The sequence below is a fragment of the Anolis carolinensis genome, unplaced genomic scaffold (genome assembly GCF_035594765.1).
Source record: "Anolis carolinensis isolate JA03-04 unplaced genomic scaffold, rAnoCar3.1.pri scaffold_15, whole genome shotgun sequence".
NCBI classification, from domain to species: domain Eukaryota; kingdom Metazoa; phylum Chordata; class Lepidosauria; order Squamata; family Dactyloidae; genus Anolis; species Anolis carolinensis.
In genome coordinates this window covers 13,303,938-13,326,025 of record NW_026943826.1, presented here as the reverse complement: position 1 = coordinate 13,326,025, position 22,088 = coordinate 13,303,938, and the positions used below count along the sequence as shown (strand labels likewise).

The window sequence follows — 22,088 nt, the reverse complement described above, 5'->3', positions numbered from 1 at the left end:
GTGTGTGTATTTCTGGTTTGGGAAGCAGGCGGAGAGCACAAGCCAAGGAGAGAGCGAGCAAGCCCGGACTGGCAGAGAGAGAAGGAAGGAAGGAAGGAAAGAAAGAAAGAAAGAAAGAAAGAAGGGAGGGAAGGGCGGGGAGAGGAGGAGGAGAGGAGCCGGAGCCACTCAGGAGAGCAGGACTTCTTTCCCCTCCTCCTCCTCCTCCCTTCCTTCCTTCCTCCCTTTCCCTCCAACCGGGGATATAACCAGAGCCGAGTCCAGGCTGGGCTGGGTCTTCCTGCCCCCTTCCCCGGCTCTTTTGGGCTCCACGGACCCCGAGGATCTGACGCCGGAGAAGAGACTGAGAGCAGGACAAGGAGGAGGAGGATCTTCCAGCACTCACTCACACTCACTCACTCTCTCTCGGAGATTCGTTTTGCAAGGAGACTCGGATTGATTCGCTTCTTCTTTTTTTTTGGACCTCACCGAAAATTGGGAAATATTATTTTTCTATCCCTTTCGCAGCCAGGAAAAGTTCTCTCTCTCTCTCTCTCTCTCTCTCTTGCGACTTTTGCAGAGCTCAACTTTTCCTAAACTTTTCTCAACTTCCTCCCCAACTACTTTCCTCAACTTTTCCCCCAAGTTTTCCCCAACTATTTTTCCCCCAACTACTTTCAACTACTTCACCCAACTACTTCCACCTACCTTTTCCCTAACTACTTCACCCAACTACTTTCAACTACTTTCCTCAACTACTTCACCCAACTACTTTAACCAACTACTTCTATCTACCTTTTCCCAACTACTTTTCTCCCAACTACTTCCACCTACCTTTTTCCCAACTACTTTACCCAACTACTTTCAACTACGTTCCTCAACTACTTCACCCAACTACTTTAACCAACTATTTCTATCTACCTTTTCCCAACTACTTTTCTCCCCACTACTTCCACCTACCTTTTCACCCAACTACTTTCAACTACGTTCCTCAACTACTTCACCCAACTACTTTCAACTACGTTCCTCAACTACTTCACCCAACTACTTTAACCAACTACTTCTATCTACCTTTTCCCAACTACTTTTCTCCCCACTACTTCCACCTACCTTTTCACCCAACTACTTTCAACTACGTTCCTCAACGACTTCACCTGACTACTTTCAACTACTTCACCCAACTACTTTAACCAACTACTTCTATCTACCTTTTCCCAACTACTTTTCTCCCAACTACTTCCACCTACCTTTTCTCCCAACTACTTTTCTCCCAACAACTTTTCCTCTCAACTACTTTACCCAACTACTTTCACCAACTACTTCTCCCAACTACTTTCTCCAAACTATTCTCAACTTTATCCCAACTTCTCCCCAACTTCTCCCCAACTTTCCTCACCTTTTCCCAACTACTTTCTCCAACTTTTCCTTTGGGAAGAAGGCAACCTGGTGCCTGTCCCGGGAAGATGCTGCTGCGGTGGCTGCTCTTCGTGGCCCAGACGCTGGTCCTGGTGGCCAAGGCCCTGGTGGGCTCCCTGCTGCCCCCCAAGAGGAGGGACCTGCGGGCCGACCACGTCCTCATCACCGGCGGAGGCAGAGGCATCGGCAGAGCCCTGGCCCGGGAGTTCGCCAGGCGAGGAGCCCGGAAGGTGAGCCCGAGGGGCGGCAGGGCTTGGAGTGATCTCTGGATGGGAGTGAAGGAACTGCCAGTCCCATCATCCATGGTCCACCCTCTCCTGAACTTCACCAGTGGGTCATGTGGGTCTGGGAAAGGTGTGTGCTGCTGAGTGTAGCCTCCAGGGCACAAGGCAACGTGCAAGTCCACACCCGTCCTGGGAATCCGGCGTCCGTGCCCCACGCCCAGAACTTCACCAGTTCCTTCAGTGGAGGAGGAGAACTTGAAGAATTCGCCTGGGGCTGTGCTGGGTGGGGGATGATGGGAGGGATTCTCCCACAAAGTGAGGTTTCTCCACCTTGCACCTAGAAGCTGGGTCAGAAGAGTCGGAAGAGACCCCAAGGGCCATCCAGTCCAACCCTTAAGAGATAGATAGATAACCAGATGGATGGATGGATGGGTTTCTAAAGATGGAAGAGACCCCAAGGACCATCCAGTCCAACCCGTAAAAGATAAACTAGATGGATGGATGGATGGATTCCTAGAGTTGGAAGAGACCCCAAGGGCCATCCAGTCCAACCCTTAAGAGATAGATAAACCAGATGGATGGATGGATGGATGGATGGATGGATGGGTTCCTAGAGTTGGAGGAGACCCCAAGGGCCATCCAGTCCAACCCATAATAGATAGATTCCTAGAAGAACTGGAAGGGAACCAAGGGTCATCCAGTCCAACTCTTAGGAGATAAATAACCAGATGGATGGGTGGGTGGACTCCTAGAGTCGGAAGAGATGCCAAGGACTATCAGGTCCAACCCATAATAGATAGATAAATTCCTAGAAGAACTGGAAGGGAACCCAAGGACCATCCAGTCCAACCCTTAAGAGATAGATAGATAGCCAGATGGATGGAAGGATGGATGGATGGATTCCAAAGGGCCATCCAGTCCAACCCTTAAGAGATAGATAGATAGATAGATAGATAGATAGATAGATAGATAGATAACCAGATGACTGGATGGATGGGTTCCTAGAGTTGGAGGAGACCCCAAGGACCATCCAGTCCAACCCATAATAGATAGATAAATTCCTAGAAGGGAACCCAAGGGTCATCCAGTCCAACCCTTAAGAGATAGATAGATAACCAGATGGATTTGTAGAGCTGGAAGAGATGCCAAGGGCCATCCAGTCCAACCCATAATAGATAGATTCCTAGAAGAACTGGAAGGGAACCCAACCCTTAAGAGATAGATAACCAGACAGATGGATGGAAGGATGGATTCCTAGAAGAACTGGAAGAGACTCTTTCTGGTGAAAGACTGACCCACAGCACAACTGGGAGAAGAGAACCCGACAATTTGTACAGAATACCAGAACCTTCTCTTTGGCCCATTTATATAGGGGCTCTCACATACCAGAGGGTAATTGATGTTTTATGGCTGGCATCTGTTCTTTGCCAGCCGACCGGAGATGTCAAAGATTGGAGATCATGACACTTTGATTGACGGGATCCCGGCCGTCCTTTTGTGTCTCGGACTCTCCTTGCCATCTTAATGTGGAGTTTATTCAGTCGCCAGGATTATGTAACCGCAGCAATGAGCTGGACGTCTTCGGGCTGGCAATGCCTTCTTTTTTTTGGGCTTCCTGCTGCTTCGCGGCCGGCAGGAAAGCTGGTCTTGGAGGCAAGGCTGGGCGTCATGCCAAGGAGCCTGCACTCAATATGGGGAAGGCGGGGGCAACACTGTGCAGCCACTTCTGCAAAAAGAAACGTTCTGTTCCTGGTTTGGAAGTGTTATTCCTGTTCGATGGATGGCGGGGTACTTACTTTGAATGTCGTTGTTTTCGCGGCTGCCACAAATTTGTTAATATTCATTGAAAAGCCAATGCTATAACGGGATATCCTTCCTACAAAAAAACTAAAGTTTGTGCCGTTGAATAAACGTTCCCCGTATTCTTATGATGGGACCCATTGTCATGATCTCCAATCTTTGACATCTCTGGTCGGCTGACAAAGAACAGATGCCAGCTATAAAACCTCAATTATCCTCTGGTATGTGAGAGCCCCTATATAAATGGGCCAAAGAGAAGGTTCTGGTATTCTGTACTAATTGTCGGGTTCTCTTCTCCCAGTTGTGCTGTGGGTCAGTTTCACCAGAGAAAGCACCAAGACACACGCTGGTAGATTCCAACAGGTTTTATTGTACAGAATACCAGAACCTTCTCTTTGGCCCATTTATATAGGGGCTCTCACATACCAGAGGGTAATTGAGGTTTTATGGCTGGCATCTGTTCTTTGTCAACACTTGGTCTGTGTCCAGAGATGTCAAAGATCAGAGATCATGACATCATTATTGTACAGAATACCAGAACCTTCTCTTTAGCCCAATTATATAGGGGCTCTCACATACCAGAGGTAATTGAGGTTTTATGGCTGGCATCTGTTCTTTGTCAGCCGACCGGAGATGTCAAAGATTGGAGATCATGACAGGTAGGCTTCCAAAAATGGTGATCATGAGGTCTCCAAAGTATGATAGGAAACCAACCCAATGTTCTACCAACACCCCGAACCATCCCTATAATAACCGGCCGACCCCTTCGTTGCAGATCATCCTCTGGGGCCGGACGGAGAAGTGCTTGAAGGAAGCGGCCGAGGAGATCCAAGCCATGGGCACCGAGTGCCACTACTTCATCTGCGACGTGGGCAACCGGGAGGAGGTCTACCGGCAGGCCAAAGCGGTCCGCGAGAAGGTAGGTCGAGGAAGGAGAAGCGGGGATGTTATGGCGTCCTTGTTTATTTATTTACTTACAGTATTCATATCCCGTTCTTCTTTCTCATCCCAGGTGGGAGACATCACCATCCTTGTGAACAACGCAGCCGTGGTGCACGGCAAGAGCCTCATGGACAGCGACGATGACGCTCTGCTGAAGTCGCAGCACATCAACACGTTGGGACAATTCTGGGTAGGAAGACGTTCCAGTCTCCGCCTCCTACTTCCCACAACGTTTCCCTACTTTCCCCCTAGCATTTTACTCGCCTTTTCCAACGAGAAAGGCCGGTCAGATCTTGTGCCTTCAAGTCACCGGTGGATTTATGGGGACCTCATGCATGTTGTAGGGTCTCAGGACTCAGGGGTGGTTTTGCCAATTGAGTCTACAGCTGTGGGTCTCAATGTCTGTGTCTCAACTCACAGAAATACTAACAGCTGGTAAACTGGCCGGGATTTCTGGGAGTAGGCCAGGTTGAGAACCACTGGTCTACAGTATCTTGGATGCATTGGTGGTCCTTGTAGGCTTCCAAAAACGGAGATCATTTCGGTCCATGATAGTGATGTGTCCAAAGTACAATAGCCTCAGCTTAGCATGGTGTGAGCATGGACCCACAATTTTGGGGACCTCAATTTGGACTTGTCCTTCCTGTTGAGGCCCGGTCTGAGGAGGAAGAGGGGAACCCTTTGGTGGGGCCTTGTGCTCCTGAACAGGAGCCCACCACTTCTGTGGTGCCTTAGAGAGAAAGTAGTTCTTCCCTGGATAGATCTGCTGTCAGTGAGGATGTCTCTCATGAAATACTGCCTGAGGCTCTGCTTCCAGAGGTTCTCCATGAACCTAGGAAAGATGTGAGGGAGGTGGAAGACGTTGGATTGTTGCCCATCACTCAGCGTCTTCAGTTACAGCGAGATTGTGCCAAGCAAAAGCAATTAAGGTTTTCTCAGCGTTTGAAAGATAAACAAAGGGATTCCAGGTATTCCCGTATGTTTCCTTGCGTTCCGTGATTGGAGATTCTGGCCTCGCTTTCATGTCATATTTTCCTGAGTCAAAGAGTCGAAGGCCAACCACCAAGTCACACTAGTTTCTCGTGGGAGTGAAGCCTAGTCCCGCTAGATCTCACCCAGGTTCCTTGCTGTCTCCCGACCTGCAGACGACAAAGGCCTTCCTGCCGCGGATGCTGGAGCTCCAGAACGGGCACATTGTTTGCCTCAACTCCATCCTGGCTCTGTCCGCCATCCCCGGAGCCATCGACTACTGCACTTCCAAAGCCTCCTCCTTTGCCTTCATGGAGAGCTTGACGCTGGGGCTGCTGGATTGCCCTGGGGTGAACGCCACCACCGTCCTGCCCTTCCACACCAGCACGGAGATGTTCCAAGGCATGCGGATCAGGTCAGAGCCAACACGGGGGGTGCCACGTGCAGGACAGAGAGGAACAGAGGGTTGGCAGGTTGACCAAACTATAGGATGAAGGCTTGGTGTTGCCAAGTACTCGGGTCGATGAGTTGCTGTGATTTTTCTGGGTTGTCTGGCCATGCTCCTGACATTTCACCCACATCTATGGCAGGCTTCCTCGGAGGTAGTGAGGTCTGTTCGGAACTAGTCAAGCGGAAGAATTAACTTAATAACATAGTAGTAAAATTACTAGCCCCCCATTTGTTCCACAGGATCGGAGGATGGGAAGTATTTTGAGACGAGGCCTTTCCGTGCGCGGGATGAACAGGGCGAAGCGGGATCGCGCAATCCGTCCCGGGCGGGAAATGTCCTTTGAGAACGTTGCGCTTCGTCTCTCTTTCAGGGGCTGTGTTTGTCTTTCAGGTTCCCCAACCTCTTCCCTCCTTTAAAGCCGGAGACGGTGGCCCAGAGGACGGTGGAAGCCGTTCGGCAGAACCAAGCATTCCTCCTCCTTCCGTGGACGATGCACATCCTCGTCATCTTGAAAAGGTAGGCTTTGGTCGCCCGGTCCCGGTCCTTGTGGTCTCGCCTTCGTGCCGAACCGAGAAAGGTGACTCCAAACTAGCAAGACTATTCACTGATATCCTATACTAGCTCTTTGCCTGATTCCTAAGGGTTATTGACGTGGTTTTACGATGTATACACATTATCTATATATATAAAAGGGTAATGAAATTTCGGCCAACAAAACTACACATCCCAGAAACACTAAACCTGGCAGCACAACCCCTCATCCATACCTCTATGTTCATACAACAAAAAGCTCCAGCTACTCCAGAAAACGGCCAGGCTTTGAGACTGCAAGGCTATTCACTGCTATGCCACCTGGCCAACAAAGGATTCCCATAAGCCACAGCAACACGTGGCCGGGCAAAGCTAGTCATCTATATATATAAAAGAGTGATGGCATCACGGCGACCCACAAAACAACAAAGCTACAGGCCCCCCAACCTCGAAATTTGACAACACAACCCATCATCCACGCCTCTAGGTTGATACAACAAAAAGAAAAGAAAAATAAAGTCCTAATTAGAGAGAGAGAGGAATAATTGCTTTTCTCCAATTGCTGCCAGTTAGAAGGCTAAGCTCCTCCAACTTGGTCTCCTAGCAACCCAATAAAAAATAATAAAAAATAATTTAAGACACTAAAAATTAATACAATACAATAATAAAATATAATAAATAAAAAGATAACTTACAATAAAATTAATTAAAAAAATTACAAATAACGTCAAATAAAAATTACGCGACAATTTTTAACCAATACCACCACCACTTTGCCACAGCAACGCGTGGCCGGGCACAGCTAGTATTATATATACATACAATAGCATAGTACGATATCAGTATTGTACTATACCACTATACTGCCATATTGCTAGTAATATTATATGTAGTATATAATACACAATTATCATATTATTATACATTATTATATTCTACTCAATGGCCAGAAGCCGTTCCCTGTAAATTTGGAAGCAACCGCAACAAAAGGCAAAAAACACGAGACTTCCAGGTGCCGGAATATCCCGGTTTTGAGCCGGAAATCCCGATCTTCACATATCTGAATGTCCCTGCAATCAGAAATTACGGGATTTTCAAATCTGGATTTGTTTCCGGACCTGCAATCGGAAATCACTGAATTCTTTAATCTGGGTTCGGGTTTTAGATATTTGTTCCCGATTGGCCGGTTCCTAAAAAGGAGGTGACACTTGAGTAGAAGGCACAAACTTTGTCCTGGGAAGAGCAACGTCGTCCTTCACCTGTTTCATGAAGTTGTTGGCAGGAAAATGAAGTTCCTGGGGTGCAACAAGTACTTTCACGTCAAGTGGTACACCACGAAACAGGAACAGACACTTTCAAACCAGGAACAGAATGTCATCATTACTGTAGACCTTGTTGTATCTGTGCAGACAGGTTTTGTCATCCGACGGGATGACGTTGTCGGGTTACGCTTGGCTCATTCTCTCCACTTTCTTCTTGCAGCATCCTTCCGCAGGCCGCCCTCGAGGAAATCCACAAGTTCTCCGGGAGCTACACCTGCATGAACACTTTCAAAGGCCGCTCGTAGACGCCGCAAACGAGCAGGAACGGCATCTCGGGAAGAGCGTGTTACCGCGTTGTGTTACGACGAGAGCCTCCGCGACGCGGACAGACACAACGGCTCGGGACGTTTTGGGGTCTAATCCCTTAGGAACCAAACGCTTCCGTTTACGACGGTTTTCCCGACGTACGGCAAACGGGTTTCATCGTGAACGGGTTTTGCGGGAGGTCGGGAACGTCTGCTTCTCTTTCTTCTTCAAGGCTTACCTGGTCCGCTAGCTTGGGAAGATCAGCAAGGTTAATTTCTGCACGTGGGAGACTCCGTATCCGCGCATCCCAGATCCGCGCACCCCGTATCCGCGCACCCCGTATCCGCGCATCCCATATCCGCACACCCCATATCCGCTCATCTTTGCGGCCTCCCGTTTTACGGGATCTGACTTTGGACTCTTCTGAAACGGGGGCCATGCTTGATTTCAATGGGTCTCCTCTAAGTCTGGATCCAATCCTTTGCTTTGTAGAGCTCTCACTTTGTCCGGCGACCTTCAGGGACAATTGGGTCGCAATGTTAACCGCCCAATGGATTCTTGATTCTTGCATCCTCACGTACTCCGAAACCTACCACCTCGACTTCCAGGAGCTTAATATGGACATTTTCGTTGTCGAGACCTTCTCGTTTATATGGAGCGACAAATTATGCTACATAATATGAAGTGTGGCGTTCCCAAGATTTGTCTTCCGACGGGCGGTTGGCGGGTGGTTGCATTTGTGGGAATCGTTGGGAAGGAATAAATCCTTCCAGAAAGACGTCCAGAGCTTGTTTGGCTCTCCCCACTTGTTGCCGTTTACTATGTAATTCCTCGACAAGCACAAACCCGCCGGATGGTTGAAGCCGATATAAAGGGTTCGCCAAACAATGCCAACGTTGTCTCTGACTCGACTTGTTTCCTCCGAAAACGCAAGTCACAGCCAAAGTGATCGACGTAGTATTGAATGTCAGAGTGGTTTGAAAGGAATTGTTCCTGAGTCCATCACGGTTTTTGTTCCTGAGTGATCCATGTCATTTCCTAATTGGTTCTATCACCAAAACATGGGGAAAGTTGATAGAACTGCACAAACTTTGTGGCAGGCACAAAAACGAAGTTTCTGGAAGAGATCAACTACAGTAGGGTCTCGGTTATCCGACATAAACAGGCGGGAACAATGTCGGATAACAGTTGGATAATAGGGAGGGATAGTGTCCACTCGCTCACCTGCCCTCCCTTGTTCGCTCACTCACTCACTGGGCTGGGTTCTGTCGGCATGAGTGAATGAGAGATGGAGGGAGGGCAGGCTGCAAAAGCAACAGCAGCGGCAAGAAGAGGAGCCTGGAAGAGGCGGCCAGGCTCCTGCTTCTAACGCCGTTGTCGCCTTTGTAGCCTCCCTTCCTCTCTCACTCACCAGGCCAGGTCTTAGTGAGTAGGATGGAGAGGGAGAAAGAAGGCAGATGAGTGAGTGAGTGAGTGAGGGAGGGAGGAAGGACAGGCTGCAAAGGCGACAGCGGCGGCAAGAAGAGGAGCCTGGAAGAGGCGGCCAGGCTCCTGCTTCTAACGCCGCTGTCGCCTTTGCAGCCTGCCCTCCCTCTCTCACTCACCGGCCGGGTCTTAGTGAGTAGGAGGTAGAGGGAGAAAGAAGGCAGGTGAGTGAGTGAGGGAGGGAGGAAGGGCAGGCTGTAAAAGCGACAGCGGCGGCAGAAAGAGGAGCCTGGAAGAGGTGGCCAGGCTCCTGCTTCTAACGCCGCTGTTGCCTTTGCAGCCTGCCCTCCCGCCCTCTCTCACTCACTCACCGGCCGAGTCTTAGTGAGGAGGGAGAGGGAGAAAGAAGACAGATGAGTGAGTGAGTGAAAGAAGGAGGAAGGGCAGGCTACAAAGGCAACAGCAGCGGCAAGAAGAGGAGCCTGGAAGAGGCGGCCAGGCTCCTGCTTCTAATGCTGGTTTCCTTTGCAGCCTGCTCTCCATCTCTCACTCACCGGCCGGGTCTTAGTGAGTAGGAGGTAGAGGGAGAAAGAAGACAGATGAGTGAGTGAGAGAGGGAGGAAGGGCAGGCTGTAAAATATACAGTGAGGGCAGAAAGAGGATCCTGGAAGAGGCAGCCAGGCTCCTGCTTCTATTGCAGCAATTACCTTTGCAGTCTCCCTCCCTCACTCACTCACTCACTCACCAGCCGGGTCTTAGTGAGTAGGAGGGAGAGGGAGAAAGAAGGCAGGTGAGTGAGTGAGTGAGTGAGAGAGGGAAGGAGGACAGGCTGTAAAAGCGACAGTGACGGCAGAAAGAGGAGCCTGGAGGAGGCGGCCAGGCTCCTGCTTCTAAGGCCGCTCTCGCCTTTGCAGCCTCTCGGATAATACGGAGTGTCGGATGAGCGGAAGTCGGATAACCAGGACTCTACCGTGCTTTCAATGAAATAAGAAATAATGCTTTCAAATTTTGGGACATGGTGCAACCTGCCGTATATGATGCTTGGAAAGCAGTGTCGGAGGAATCCTCAGAGGGATTTCCGTGTTCCCGTTTTGTTTTGTTGTTTCGTTGGGGACGAAGGCTGCCCTTCTTCGCCTCTCCTCAGAAAGGAGAACGCTCCAGCATCTTGTATCCAGATGTCGACCACATCTGGAAGAGATTGGAGCCAAAGGGTTTGTAGGCTGATTGCTTTCCTAGGAGAGAAAGGAAGGAAGGCAAGACGTAGTAAGTACCCGGCTGTGTAGATGACCTGAACGGCAGCTGAGAAGGGGGTGAGCTCCCGCCTGTCAGCTCTAGCTTCCCATGAGAAGCGTTGAGGCTATTCAGTGCTCATGGCAACATCCACAACTTGCCTCCAACAGACAAGAGTTCTTCCTTATTTTCCTATTTTCCAACAGACCTCGCAACCTGGGTGAAACGTCAGGAGAGAATGCTTCCGGAACATGGTCAGATAGGGCAGGAAACTCACAGCAAGCCATACTTTTAATATTATTGTTGTAATGGGCTTGCGTAGGAAACGAAGCTCTTGCAGGCTTTCCTAAATCTATCTTCTGACCCACGTCAAAGGTCAGAGGCCCGGCCGAAAACGAGGGCGGGTTTGGCAGACGCCTCGGGCTTTGACACGAACCCTCTCAAGAGAGGTGCCTCGGGTTCAGAGCGAGGTGAGCCAAGGAGCAGATCAATTAACCGGGAGAGCGTCATAGTCGTGGTAGTAGTAGTGGTGTGCAGTGTGGGCCTCTGCGGGTGAACTTTTCACCGGAGGAGCCCGGCCAACTCCTACTCCCTTCTTGGCCTTGCCGTCTGCATGTCTTCTGTGAGTCTATAGAGTTCTTTCTGTCTGCCAAGATTTGTTCAGTTCCATCATTGGTGGAGTACTGAAGGCTCCTTGATTGTAGGTGAACTATTGTAGCAACTACAACTCCTAAATGTCAAGATCCATTTCTTCCAAACTCCACCAGTGTTCACATTTGGGCCTATTGAGTATCCGTGTCAAGTTTGGTCCAGATCCATCCTTGTCCGAGTCCACACTGCTCTCTGGATGTAGGGGAACTACAACTCCCAAATGCCAAGGTCTATTTTCCCCAGACTCCACCTTCCACAACACATAACTACCAATTTCTTTCTATCATCTCCTTATTGATCCACCTCTCCATCCACCCATCCACCCAATGTAGGTTCTACTCCAGTCCAGCTGGTGGAGGACGCCTCCAAGGGAAACCAGGGACGGGACTGCGTTGTGTTGTCCAGTCTCCAATCATCCTTCCACCTAGAGTAAGTTCTCCAGTGTCCATCCATCCTTCCATTCAATGTCTCCATCCGTTCTTCCACCTAGAGTAGCTTCTCCAGTCTCCATCCATCCTTTCACACAGTCTTCATCCATCCTTCCACCTAGAGTAGGTTCTCCAGTCTCCATCCATCCTTCCATCCAGTGTCTCCATCCGTTCTTCCACCTAGAGTAGTTTCTCCAGTCTCCATCCATCCTTCCACAGTGTCTCCACCAACCTCTACCCAGAGTAGATTCTCCAGTCTCCATCCAGTGTCTCCATCCGTTCTTCCACCTAGAGTAGCTTCTCCAGTCTCCATTCATCCTTCCACACAGTGTCTCCATCCATCCTTCCACCTAGAGTAGCTTCTCCAGTCTCCATTCATCCTTCTACACAGTGTCTCCATCCATCCTTCCACACAGTCTCCATCCATCCTTCCACCCAGAGTAGGTTCTCCAGTCTCCATCCGTTCTTCCTCCCAGTGTAAGTTCTCCAGTCTTCATCCATCCTTCCACCTAGAGTAGGTTCTCCAGTCTCCATCCATCCTTCCATCCAGTGTCTCCATCCATCCTTCCACCTAGAGTAGCTTCTCCAGTCTCTAACCATCCTTCCATCCAGTGTCTCCATCCATCCTTCCACCTAGAGTAGCTTCTCCAGTCTCCATCCATCTTTCCACACAGTGTCTCTACCGACCCTTCTACCCAGTGTAAGTTCTCCGGTCTCCATCCATCCTTCCACACAGTATCTCTATCCATCCTTCCACCCAGAGTAGGTTCTCCAATCTCCATCCATCCTTCCACCCAGAGTAGGTTCTCCAGTCTCCATCCGTTCTTCCTCCCAGTGTAAGTTCTCCAGTCTCCATCCATCCTTCCACACAGTATCTCCATCCATCCTTCCACCTGGTGTAGGTTCTCCAGTCTCCATCCATCCTTCCTCCCAGTGTAAGTTCTCCAGTCTCCATCCATCCTTCCACCTAGAGTAGGTTCTCCAGTCTCCATCCATCCTTCCACCTAGAGTAGGTTCTCCAGTCTCCATCCATCCTTCCACCCAGAGTAGGTTCTCCTCCGACTCGGCCTCCGAGGAAAGCAAGCCCAGGGACGGAGGGGCTCATCCATTGTGTTGTGCTGACAGAACGAAACGGCTCCTCCACACTTTAGCTGCCAACTTGCCTCAGCCACTCAATCCATCATGGGAGGTTTCCCGGGTCACAGGCCGGTGAAGCGCGGCTATTTTGGGCTGGGGCGGGCGGGCGAGAGAGAGATAAACGGGGCATGAACCGGCCCCTCGGCATGGGGGTGACCCCTGGTACCCTCATTAAAGTGTCACTCAACAAGAGTAATGGGCCGGCAGAGGCAGATGGCTTCCTTCCCGCTCCTTCTTCTCGCTCACTCCGCTCCTTCCCGGCCAAGCCCAACAAGACCCCCAAGGAATGGGTCAAGGGGCTCCAAGTGGGGCCGAGAGCTGGTCAGACGACTACAGATTGGGAAACTGGTTCAAGATTGAGTACGCCAGAGCTCTGCCATAGACGTGGGAGACACGTCAGGAGAGAATGCTTCTGGAACATGGCCAGGCAGCCTGAAAGACTCACAGCAACCCAGCGATTTGTTGGGTTCTCTTCTCACCAATCTACGCTGGTAGATTCCAACAGGTTTTATTGTACAGAATACCAGAACCTTCTCTTTGGCCCATTTATATAGGGGCTCTCACATACCAGAGGGTAATTGAGGTTTTATGGCTGGCCCGTCCAAGACTCACGCTAGTAGATTCCAACAGGTTTTATTGTACAGAATACCAGAACCTTCTCTTTGGCCCATTTATTTAGGGGCTCTCACATACCAGAGGGTAATTGAGGTTTTATGGCTGGCCCGTCCAAGACACACGCTAGTAGATTCCAACAGGTTTAATTGTACAGAATACCAGAACCTTCTCTTTGGCCCATTTATATAGGGGCTCTCACATACCAGAGGGTAATTGAGGTTTTATGCCTGGCCCGTCCAAGACACACGCTAGTAGATTCCAACAGGTTTCATTGTACAGAATACCAGAACCTTCTCTTTGGCCCATTTATATAGGGGCTCTCACATACCAGAGGGTCATTGAGGTTTTATGGCTGGCCCGTCCAAGACACTCGCTGGTAGATTCCAACAGGTTTTATTGTACAGAATACCAGAACGTTCTCTTTAGCCCATTTATTTAGGGGCTCTCACATACCAGAGGGTAATTGAGGTTTTATGGCTGGCATCTGTTCTTTGTCAGCCGACCAGAGATGTCAAAGATTGGCGATCATGACACGATTTCACCCATGAAAGCCTTCGACAATACAATAACAATATAAGACCAAATAGCAGCAGTAGTATTTTATTAACCCACAGACTACAGAACCAAACTTTACGAACTTTCCGACGCTGCGATTGTCGAAATCTTCCGCCCCGTCCCCGGTCCGAGTTACGATTTAAGGCGAATACTTTTTGTGCGCGTTTTTGTCGAGTGCTTCCCCTTCTTTCCTTGCGTTGAAAGGCGAAGCTTCAAGGCAACGTCTCCTCCTCCCCAGTGCACCTCGGATGCACGAAACATATCGGAAATCCGATTTTTCGTGTATATCGATTTATATATATATATAGGTGGACTTTGTACTGTTTGGTTTGCATATAACTCAACTTCTAAGCCATCCGGGCAACCTTCCAGTGTGGATCGGCACCTTCTCAGGTACAAAACCAGAATAATATTTACTATTTTTACATACATGTATGTATGTGCTGTCTTGGAAAACACGTCAGTGCAATAGAAAACTCCGTAGAACTCTTATTAATTTCTTTACACGGGATAGACCTTTATACACTCCCGCCCAAAACCCTGCTGTGCCCTTTTCCGTATTTACACGTATCGCGGGTTGTACATACATATACATGTATGTATAGATATATAGATATATACGTATATAGGTATGTATATATATACACACACGCACAAAAAAACGGTAAGAAAATACAGGGCTGAATGTATACCAAAGGAGTCTCTTGAGCGTAAAAAGTGCCAAGACCCGGGGTCTCTTCAAGAAATATTCCGGAACTATTTCGGATATCCGAGAATTATTCCGAATGTGTTCCAGACACCCAAGAAATATTCTGGATGTACTCAGGATGCCCGAAAAATATTTCCGATCTATTTCAGATACCCGAGAAATATTCCGGATGTCTTCTGGATGCCCAAAAAATATTCCAGATCTATTTTGGACACTCGAGAATTATTCCGGATGTGTTCCGGATGCCCGAGAAATATTCCAGATTTATTTCAGACACCCGAGAAATATTACGGATGTGTTCCAGATGCCCAAGAAATATTTCCGATCTATTTCGGACGTCCGAGAAATATTTCGGATCTATTTCGGACACCCGAGAAATATTCAGATCGATTTCGGACAACCAAAAAATATTCCGGATGTGTTCCGGATGTCCAAGAAATATTACAGATCTATTTCGGACACCCGAGAAATATTCCGGACACCCGATAAATATTCCAGATGTGTTCCGGACATCTGAGAAATATTCCGGATCTATTTCGGACATCTGAGAAATATTCAGATCGATTTCGGACAACCAAAAAATATTCTGGATGTGTTCCGGATGTCCAAGAAATATTACGGACACCCGAAAAATATTCAGATCGATTTCGGACAACCAAAAAATATTCTGGATGTGTTCCAGACGTCCAAGAAATAATCCGGACAGCCGAGAAATATTCCGGATCTATTCCATACACTTGAAAAATATTCCGGATCTATTTCGGATGCCCAGAGAAATATTCTGGATGTGTTCCGGATGCTCGTCTCGTCTCAGGCGTCGAGCTCCAGTTGTTCTTGGTGCTCGCTGGGCCTCAGCATCAGCTGCTGCTCGTAGAAGAGGCTTTTTGCATAGTTGATTTCCTGAGACAACTTCACCGCCAGCTCCTCGGACGTGACGTGGACCTGTGGAGGGAAGAAAAGGGAGGACTGTTGGGACTCAACCAGAAGAACGTGACCCTTAGCCCAAGCCCTTACATTGCGTCTACGGGATTGAGGGACGAACCATAGGCTTCTGATGGGACGGGCCGGGCATGGCGACCCCGCTGCTGGAGTTGACGGCCTTCTTGGTGAGCTGGACGTAGACCTTGCCGTGGTCCTTGGAGACCAGGCAGTGGTAGAGGTCGTCGTACTTGACCTCCAGGAAGATGGCCTCCCGGTCCATGGCCTCCCCGCTCTTGAGGAAGTAGACCGCCTTGGACGTGATGATCACGCAGTAGCTGTCGATGTTCTCCACGGCGATGAAGCTACAGAGGGGGAGATGATAGGTTGAGGGCCTTCTCCAGCTCTGAGGCCTACCTTCTCCCTTCTCCAGCTCTGAGGCCTATCTATCTTCTCCAGATCTGAGGCTGACTGTCTTCTCCAGCTCTGAAAGGGTCTACATTCTCCTTTCTCCAGCTGAGAAGTACTTTCTCCCTTCTCCAGCTATGAGAGAATCTACTGTCTCCCTTCTCCAGCTCTGAGGCCTACCTTCTCCCTTGTCCAGCTCTGAGAGGGTCTACTTTCTCAAGCTTTGAGGTGTATTTTCTCCTTACTCCAGCTCTGAGGCCTACCTTCTCCCTTCTCCAGCTCTGAGGCCTACCTTCTCCCTTGTCCAGCTCTGAGGTCTACTTTCTCAAGCTCTGAGGTGTATTTCCTCTTTGCTCCAGCTCTGAGGTCTACCATCTCCAGACTACTAAGCTCTAAGGAGACCCTGAGGCCTACTTTTTCCAGATCTGAGGCCGAGTTTCTCTCTTCCCCAGCTCTGAAAGGGTCTACATTCTCCTTTCTCCAGCTGAGAAGTACTTTCTCCCTTCGCCAGCTATGAGAGAATCTACTGTCTCCCTTCTCCAGCTCTGAGGCCTACCTTCTCCCTTGTCCAGCTCTGAGAGGGTCTACTTTCTCAAGCTTTGAGGTGTATTTTCTCCTTACTCCAGCTCTGAGGCCTACCTTCTCCCTTGTCCAGCTCTGAGAGGGTCTACTTTCTCAAGCTTTGAGGTGTATTTTCTCCTTACTCCAGCTCTGAGGCCTACCTTCTCCCTTGTCCAGCTCTGAGAGGGTCTACTTTCTCAAGCTTTGAGGTGTATTTTCTCCTTACTCCAGCTCTGAGGCCTACCTTCTCCCTTGTCCAGCTCTGAGAGGGTCTACTTTCTCAAGCTTTGAGGTGTATTTTCTCCTTACTCCAGCTCTGAGGCCTACCTTCTCCCTTGTCCAGCTCTGAGAGGGTCTACTTTCTCAAGCTTTGAGGTGTATTTTCTCCTTACTCCAGCTCTGAGGCCTACCTTCTCCCTTGTCCAGCTCTGAGAGGGTCTACTTTCTCAAGCTTTGAGGTGTATTTTCTCCTTACTCCAGCTCTGAGGCCTACCTTCTCCCTTGTCCAGCTCTGAGGCCTACCTTCTTCCTTGTCCAGCTCTGAGGTCTACTTTCTCAAGCTCTGAGGTGTATTTCCTCTTTGCTCCAGCTCTGAGGTCTACCATCTCCAGACTACTAAGCTCTAAGGAGACCCTGAGGCCTACTTTTTCCAGATCTGAGGCCGAGTTTCTCTCTTCCCCAGCTCTGAAAGGGTCTACATTCTCCTTTCTCCAGCTGAGAAGTACTTTCTCCCTTCGCCAGCTATGAGAGAATCTACTGTCTCCCTTCTCCAGCTCTGAGGCCTACCTTCTCCCTTGTCCAGCTCTGAGAGGGTCTACTTTCTCAAGCTTTGAGGTGTATTTTCTCCTTACTCCAGCTCTGAGGCCTACCTTCTCCCTTGTCCAGCTCTGAGAGGGTCTACTTTCTCAAGCTTTGAGGTGTATTTTCTCCTTACTCCAGCTCTGAGGCCTACCTTCTCCCTTGTCCAGCTCTGAGAGGGTCTACTTTCTCAAGCTTTGAGGTGTATTTTCTCCTTACTCCAGCTCTGAGGCCTACCTTCTCCCTTGTCCAGCTCTGAGAGGGTCTACTTTCTCAAGCTCTGAGGTGTATTTTCTCCTTACTCCAGCTCTGAGGCCTACCTTCTCCCTTGTCCAGCTCTGAGGCCTACCTTCTCCCTTGTCCAGCTCTGAGGTCTACTTTCTCAAGCTCTGAGGTGTATTTCCTCTTTGCTCCAGCTCTGAGGTCTACCATCTCCAGACTACTAAGCTCTAAGGAGACCCTGAGGCCTACTTTTTCCAGATCTGAGGCCGAGTTTCTCTCTTCCCCAGCTCTGAAAGGGTCTACATTCTCCTTTCTCCAGCTGAGAACTACGTTCTCTCTTCTCCAGCTCTGAAGAAGCCTACCTTCTCCAACTCTGAGGTCTACTTTCTCTCTTCTCCAGTTAGGAGGTCTATTTTCTCCATTCTCCAGCTGTGAGAGTCTACTCTCTCCTATCTCCAGCTCTGAGAAAGTCTATCATCTCCCTTCTCCAGCTCTTAAGAGTGTGTACTTCCTAACGTCTGGGAAACTCGTATCGAACGGGCTGTGGTTGTGTTGACTCACCGTCCATTGTTCCTCCCATCCCGCTTCTCCCTCCGAGACCCGTTGCCAAACCTCCACCTCCTGAACCTTGGATGACCGACTGACCGCAAGGATGAGGAGCTCCAACCACCCCTCCTTCTTTCCTTCCTCCCTTCCTCTCTTCCCAAAAGCCAATTTAAGTCAAAACGCAACCCGATGCAATGAGGATTTGCAAAAAAAATTCCGATGCCCGAATTGGGAAGTCATCCAATGACACAACAAATGTTTTCCAGGAGTGGAACAGTGGGGAAGGGAGACAAATATGGAAGCGTTTAACTCAAACCAGTTCAGGGACAGTTTTTATAACCCAGTTTTTCCGCAATTCTGCGGAAGCGCATTTTCAACTCACCCAAGCTTATGTATGTGTGTGTATATATATATATACACACACGAGGCTTATCCAGAAAGTAGATTACGTTTTGGAATTAAAAATGAACAAAGTATAGGAGAAAACAGTTGAAAGCCAGACCCAAATACCACTTCTTAACATAGTCGCCATTCAAATCTAGGCACTTATCATAGTGATGAATGAGCTTGGAAACTCCTTCCCCACCAAACTCTGCCACTTGCGTCCTCCACTCCCTGCAGCTGCGTATCGTCGCCATGAATGAGCTTGGCAACTCCTTCCCCACCAAACTCTGCCGCTTGCGTCCTCAACCAGCCAGTCACCCCTTCCCATAGCTGCGCATCGTTGCCATGAATGTGCTTGGCAACTCCTTCCCCACAAAACTCTGCCACTTGCATCCTCAACCAGCCAGTCACCCCTTCCTTTACCTGCGCATCGTTGCCATGAATGAGCTTGGCAATTCCTTCCCCACCAAACTCTGCCACTTGCGTCCTCAACCAGCCAGTCACCCCTTCCTGTACCTGCGCATCGTTGCCATGAATGTGCTTGGCAACTCCTTCCCCACAAAACTCTGCTGCTTGTGTCCTCAACCAGCCAGTCACCCCTTCCCATAGCTGCACATCTTTGCCATGAATGAGCTTGGCAATTCCTTCCCCACCAAACTCTGCCGCTTGCATCCTCCACTCCCCGCAGCTGCGCATCGTTGCCATGAATGAGCTTGGTAACTCCTTCCCCACCAAACTCTGCCACTTGCGTCCTCAACCAGCTGGTCACTCCTTCCCGCAGCTGCACATCGACGTCATGAATGAGCTTGGCAACTCCTTCCCCACAAAACCCGGCCGCTTGCGTCCTCAACCAGCCGGTCACCCTTACCCGTATCATCGCCATGAATGAGCTTGGCAACTCCTTCCCCACCAAACTCTGCCGCTTGCGTCCTCAACCAGCTGGTCACCCCTTCTCGCAGCTGCGCATCGTCGCCAAAACACTGCGTTGAGGACGCAAGTGGCAGAGTTTTGTGGGGAAGGAGTTTCCAAGCTCATTCATCGCTATGATAAGTGCCTAGATTTAAATGGCGACTATGTTGAGAAGTGGTATTTCGGTGTGGCTTTCAACTGCATATGGTAAATGTTTTCTCCTATACTTTGTTTATTTTAAATTCCAAAACGTAATCTACTTTCTGGATAAGCCTCGTATATATATATATATATATATATATATATATATCTGTGGAATGATGCCCAGGGTGGGAGAAAGGTAAGAAAGGATTCCCTGCAGGTAAGAAGCAGCCAGGCTTCGAAGCTGCAAGGCTATTCAGTGCTTACAACTCATCCTGGACGTTGTCGGTGAGCTTGTAGTGCAGCTCCTGCCCTTCGGCCTGGCTCTCCGAGTACCGGGGAAGCAGCCCCTGCGGACCCCGGCAGCACCGCGGCTTCCGCACCCGCTCCGCCTGCGTCCTGGGAAGAAAGAAGAAACACACACAGGTGGCACACCAGGGAGCGCGCAGGGCCCGAAATAGGCTAAAACGGGCCAGGAAAATGTTTTTCCTGCAACTTATTATTATATGAATGCAATTTTCCTGCAACTTATTATTATTACTATTATTATATTGTTGTTGTTATTATTATTATTATTGTGATTATCTATTGATTCTTGGGCTCGGTCCCCATGTGAATTATTATTATTATTATTATTATTATTATTATTATTATTTGGAGGCTATGAAGCAGAGGCTGTATAGCCATCCGTCTGCAAAATTGAATGCAATTTTCCTGCAACTTATTATTATTATTATTATTAGAATGCAATTTTCCTGCAACTTCTTATTATTATTATTATTATTATTATTATTATTATTATTATTATTTGGAGGCTATGAAGCAGAGGCTGGATGGCCATCTGTCTGCAAAATTGAATGCAATTTTCCTGCAACATTATTATTATTATTGTTATTATTATTATATTATTTTTATATTATTATTTGGAGGCTAGGAAGCAGAGGATGGCCATCCGTCTGCAAAATTGAATGCAATTTTCCTACAACATTATTATTATTATTATTATTATTATTATTATTATTATTATTTGGAGGCTTTGAAGTAGAATGCAATTTTCCTGCAACATTATTATTATTTTTGTTGTTGTTTTATATAAATGCAATTTTCCTGCAACAACATCTTCTTCTTCTTCTTCTTCTTCTTCTTCTTCTTCTTCTTCTTATTATTATTATTTGGAGGCTTTGAAGTAGAATGCAATTTTCCTGCAACATTATTATTGTTGTTGTTTTGTTGTTGTTATATAAATGCAATTTTCCTGCAACAACATCTTCTTCTTCTTCTTCTTCTTCTTATTATTATTATTATTATTATTATTATTATTATTATTTGGAGGCTTTGAAGTAGAATGCAATTTTCCTGCAACATTATTATTGTTGTTGTTTTGTTGTTGTTATATAAATGCAATTTTCCTGCAACAACATCTTCTTCTTCTTCTTCTTCTTCTTCTTCTTCTTCTTATTATTATTATTATTATTATTTGGAGGCTTTGAAGTAGAATGCAATTTTCCTGCAACATTATTATTGTTGTTGTTTTGTTGTTGTTATATAAATGCAATTTTCCTGCAACAACATCTTCTTCTTCTTCTTCTTCTTCTTCTTCTTCTTATTATTATTATTATTATTATTATTTGGAGGCTTTGAAGTAGAATGCAATTTTCCTGCAACATTATTATTGTTGTTGTTTTGTTGTTGTTATATAAATGCAATTTTCCTGCAACAACATCTTCTTCTTCTTCTTCTTCTTCTTCTTCTTCTTCTTCTTCTTCTTCTTCTTCTTATTATTATTATTATTATTATTATTATTATTATTTGGAGGCTTTGAAGTAGAATGCAATTTTCCTGCAACATTATTATTGTTGTTGTTTTGTTGTTGTTATATAAATGCAATTTTCCTGCAACAATATCTTCTTCTTATTCTTCTTATTATTATTATTTTTATTATTATTATTATTATTATTATTATTTGGAGGCTTTGAAGCACAGGCTGGATGGATGGCCATCTGTCGAGAGGGCTCTGAATGCAATTTCCCTGCAACTTGGCAGGACGGGGTTGGACTGGATGTCCCGTGAGGTCTCTTCCAACTCTAGGATTCTATGATGAGACCCCAAGACAAATGTGTTTCTCCTTGCGTTACAAAAAGAAGTGTTTCTGCTTGGGCTGCAAACCGGGCTAGCGCTGCTGCAAAAGCGAGGCGAGCGGGCCGAGAGGGTTAAACGGGCCGGGCCGCCTCCTCCTCCTCCTCCTCCTCCTCTGCGATTTCCTAAACTTTTGCCCTCTGGATATGTACTCGTTGGCGGCCGTACAAAAACCTCCAGCGGTATTACATGCCTCGGCGATACGGTTCAACTCTCGGTCAGGACCAGGGCTTGGCCTCCCGCCAGACCGCAATCAATGGGGACGCGGGCCCGATCCCCTCCTCCTCCCTCCCTCCCTCCCTCCCTCCGTGGTGTTGTTGTTGTTGTTGTTGTTGTTGTTGCAACGGGCTAAATTTATGGAGCAGAAGGCCCGAGGAAGAGAGCGAAGAAGCAAGCAAGGCGCAGCATTCCTTGGCGGGCGGGGAGCAGGCCGCT

At 48.1% G+C, this 22,088-nt stretch overlaps 2 protein-coding genes across 5 annotated transcripts in view; one reads left to right on the top strand and one right to left on the bottom strand.

Moving 5' to 3' along the window:
- dhrs3 (dehydrogenase/reductase 3) lies at positions 1–8,774 on the top strand. 2 transcript variants are annotated; one of them, XR_010001390.1, is made up of 6 exons: positions 1–1,625; positions 4,195–4,338; positions 4,432–4,551; positions 5,507–5,745; positions 6,152–6,297; positions 7,795–8,774. XR_010001390.1 is itself a non-coding variant. In XM_003230080.4 (6 exons), the coding sequence occupies exons 1-6, from the start codon at positions 1,443–1,445 to the stop codon at positions 7,877–7,879; spliced, it is 897 nt and encodes a 298-aa protein (XP_003230128.1). In that variant the 5' UTR covers positions 3–1,442; the 3' UTR covers positions 7,880–8,774. The 2 variants fall into 2 exon arrangements, 1 of the variants encoding a protein (XP_003230128.1); XM_003230080.4 differs by having other exon boundaries at positions 3–1,625; positions 6,172–6,297.
- A 5,176-nt stretch (positions 8,775–13,950) lies between these two features.
- vps13d (vacuolar protein sorting 13 homolog D) overlaps positions 13,951–22,088 on the bottom strand; it is an 86,525-nt gene continuing 78,387 nt past the window's right edge. For all 3 annotated transcript variants that reach the window (XM_062965986.1, XM_062965988.1, XM_062965987.1), the window contains 3 exons: positions 19,785–19,916; positions 15,673–15,913; positions 13,951–15,572 (listed from right to left, as the gene is read on the bottom strand). In XM_062965986.1, coding sequence (XP_062822056.1) covers positions 15,441–15,572; positions 15,673–15,913; positions 19,785–19,916 — 505 coding nt within the window. In that variant the 3' untranslated portion in view covers positions 13,951–15,440. The remainder of the gene's footprint in view (positions 15,573–15,672; positions 15,914–19,784; positions 19,917–22,088) is intronic.

What these genes read in the sequence shown, in the direction of transcription:
- dhrs3 (XM_003230080.4), top strand. Translation starts at nt 1,443, where the DNA reads ATGCTGCTGCGGTGGCTGCTCTTCGTGGCCCAGACGCTGGTCCTGGTG. An exon ending in CCAGGCGAGGAGCCCGGAAG is followed by an intron (nt 1,626 to 4,194) that starts GTGAGCCCGAGG and finishes CCTTCGTTGCAG; the next exon opens with ATCATCCTCTGGGGCCGGAC. An exon ending in ACACGTTGGGACAATTCTGG is followed by an intron (nt 4,552 to 5,506) that starts GTAGGAAGACGT and finishes CCCGACCTGCAG; the next exon opens with ACGACAAAGGCCTTCCTGCC.